At 39.4% G+C, this 2,742-nt stretch overlaps 1 protein-coding gene across 1 annotated transcript; it reads left to right on the top strand.

The window, feature by feature from the left end:
• The first annotated feature begins 71 nt into the window (after positions 1-71).
• LOC139940919 (complement component C1q receptor-like) lies at positions 72-1,999 on the top strand. Its single transcript, XM_071937313.1, is given in 3 exon segments — positions 72-868; positions 871-944; positions 946-1,999. Coding segments are annotated over 3 exon segments (918 nt in total). The 5' UTR covers positions 72-81; the 3' UTR covers positions 1,003-1,999.
• Positions 2,000-2,742: the final 743 nt, after the last annotated feature.

Genomic DNA, 2,742 nt, shown 5'->3' with positions numbered 1-2,742 from the left:
GAATTTGCTTTGCTCATTTTGCTTTTAACATTCAAGCGAAGAGGATCGAAGTGAAATTTTGTTAGTTTTATCAAAAGAAAAATGGCCGTGTCCGGTTGCGGCGGTTGTGAGTTGGTGATCTTGTTTGTCATTATCACGGCGTTTGGACAGACTTGCGGACAGCAACACTCCTATCGGTCCCTCGACGGGTACTGCGGTCCGGGTCGCGACTGGCGGAGCTGGGGCAATTCCTGCTATCGCTTCACCGACCAGAAGGAAGTATACCGTGATGCCGAGAAAAGATGCAAGAACCTGGGAGGTGAAATCGCAGCTCCTCGCTCAGCCGAAGAAAATCAATGGTTTGTCGAGTTGGCAGGGAACACTGAATACTTGTGGATTGCCTGCACCAGTAAAGACGGGGAACAATGGTTGTGCAATGGTCAGAGTCAAAACTTCACTAACTGGTTTAGAGGGGTACAAAACGATCAACAGCGCTGTGCGTCTTTGTGTGTAACCCGAGGAAAGCCTAATATGTGCGCACTGGGTAAATGGTTGCCTGGAAAATGTGATGCCCCTGCTAATCATTTTCCTTCGGTCTGCACTATTCGCCCGAGCAGTCAGCCTAAGTACTGTTTCCCCATTGGCGCGAATGGTCAGCTCTTACATGAGTCTCTGGTCAACCACAACATCACGGAGCTGCCCATGCCTACCGTCGTCGGTTGCGGCAGGGCTTGCGCCGACGAGCCCCAGTGTCGCTCCTTCAACATCATGCGGGACGGTCAGACGCTGCTTTGCAAACTGAACAACGCCACCCGTAGTGATGAGCCTGGTGACTTTCATCAAAACACTGACTATTTCTCAATTTATTCTGATAACATTTGGATTGAACATTCGCCATAACATTCTCCTGTAGGACTATTAAGAAGTCGTCGACTGGAATGGTTTTAAGTAAACCTTTAACGGGCAAAGTATACCTTTGGTTTTTGGAACTGTAATAGTTGTTTTAATCCAATGAAAGTGTAGGTATTATACAATACAACTAACATGTGAGAATTCATTTCAATGTGGTAGTCTTTTTGGGACATCGCCGAAAATCTAGAGTGGTTTTGTCCGGAAGAATGTTATATTCATGGTGTATTTATTAAAAACACTTCAATACAGCCGCAGCGATTAAAAGCCGAAATGCACAGTTAACAAAAAATAATCCAAATGTCACCCAATCTGAGAAACGTTTCGTTCAGATGAAATGTTTTTGAAAGATTTCTCTCAAATTAAGAAACAAACATCATGATGACTGCTAAATGTTCATTTGCATTTTGCTTCAAGGCTTGGGGACAAATTAATATGAGGAATATCATATCATTATTCGCTTTAATATTTACGCTTTTCAGAAAGAAATTTTTATCCACACACATTTTGAAAGTTTTACTGCACCAATTTCGATCTTTTAAACATTACAATTTTTGAAGTTTGAATGGTCTTAATATTTTGAGGCAGACAGGGGAACTATGTGCTGGAACTGTGCCTTTGATAACACAAGCATTGAATTTGGAACACAGTCAGACTCAGAGTATGTCACGAGAAAGATAATTGGCTAAAGGGCATCGCAAATTTGTCCTTATAAAAAAAGGAAACAAATAGGAAAATTAAAAAGCATTATTCCACTTATTTTGTGAAGGACAAAATTAATCTACGATGGCCTAATTGCCAAATATCTTTCGTATGACATACTCCGACTGTGTGCCAAATGCAATGCGTGTATCATCAAAGGTACAAACCCATCACATATGCCGTACTAGTTCTGTCTTGACCCTACATCATCATAGGTGAGAAAAAAACTTTTAAGATTTTAAAAAGCTGCTAGAATGGTTAAAAATTATGACCATGGTGGGAAATCTGCCTTCAATAATTTTATCTGAAATGGATCGATTGAGCTTAAACTTTCAGAAGTTTGTTATCAATTTTAGATAAAGGTTTCCCGTCATGGATTTTTTTTGCCTAGCAAAATTTGTAAAGGTTATTTGCGACTTTAAGCATTTCAGTAAACTTTTGTCATAATAATTAGGATATGAAGGAATATCAATAAAGAGCAAACTTCATTGTTGCAAACTGCTCACTAACTCTATGTACAGTCTAAATACTAACACAGGAAAATCCCAAGGAAAAATCTTCTTACAGGTTGAAATGTAGACAGCTTTCAACGGAGGGCCAAAAAAACAACCAACAACCCGTATTTGTCCATCTGCGGCAAATAAAGGCGTCTTTTTAGGGGGCACAGTTGGGTGCGCCATTTGTTTTACAAGCGTATTGCAAAAACAAATTAAAGATTGAGCTACCAATCACAAGCTTAAAAATGTCAAATTTTTATTTGTTGTGCTACCCGGTACTTTCTAATCGTAAAGGCAGTGGACACTATTGGTAATTACTCAAAATAATTATTAGCATGAAACCTAACTTGGTAATGAGTAATTGGGAGAGGTTGATAGTTTAAAACATTGTGAGAAACGGCTTCCTCTGAAGTGACGTAGTTTTCGAGAAAGAAGTAATTTTCAACGAATTTGATTTCGAGACCTCAAGTTTAGAATTTGAGGTCTCGAAATCAAGCATCTGAAATCACACAACTTTGTGTGACCAGGGTGTTTTTTCTGTCATTGTTATCTCGCAACTTCGATGACCAATTGAGCTCAAATTTTCACAGGTTTGTTATTTTATGCATAATTATGTTGAGATACTCCAAGTGAGAAGACTTGTCTTTGAAATTAC

The sequence above is a fragment of the Asterias amurensis genome, chromosome 8, assembly GCF_032118995.1.
Source record: "Asterias amurensis chromosome 8, ASM3211899v1".
NCBI lineage: Eukaryota > Metazoa > Echinodermata > Asteroidea > Forcipulatida > Asteriidae > Asterias > Asterias amurensis.
This window is presented reverse-complemented; position numbering and strand designations above follow the sequence as displayed.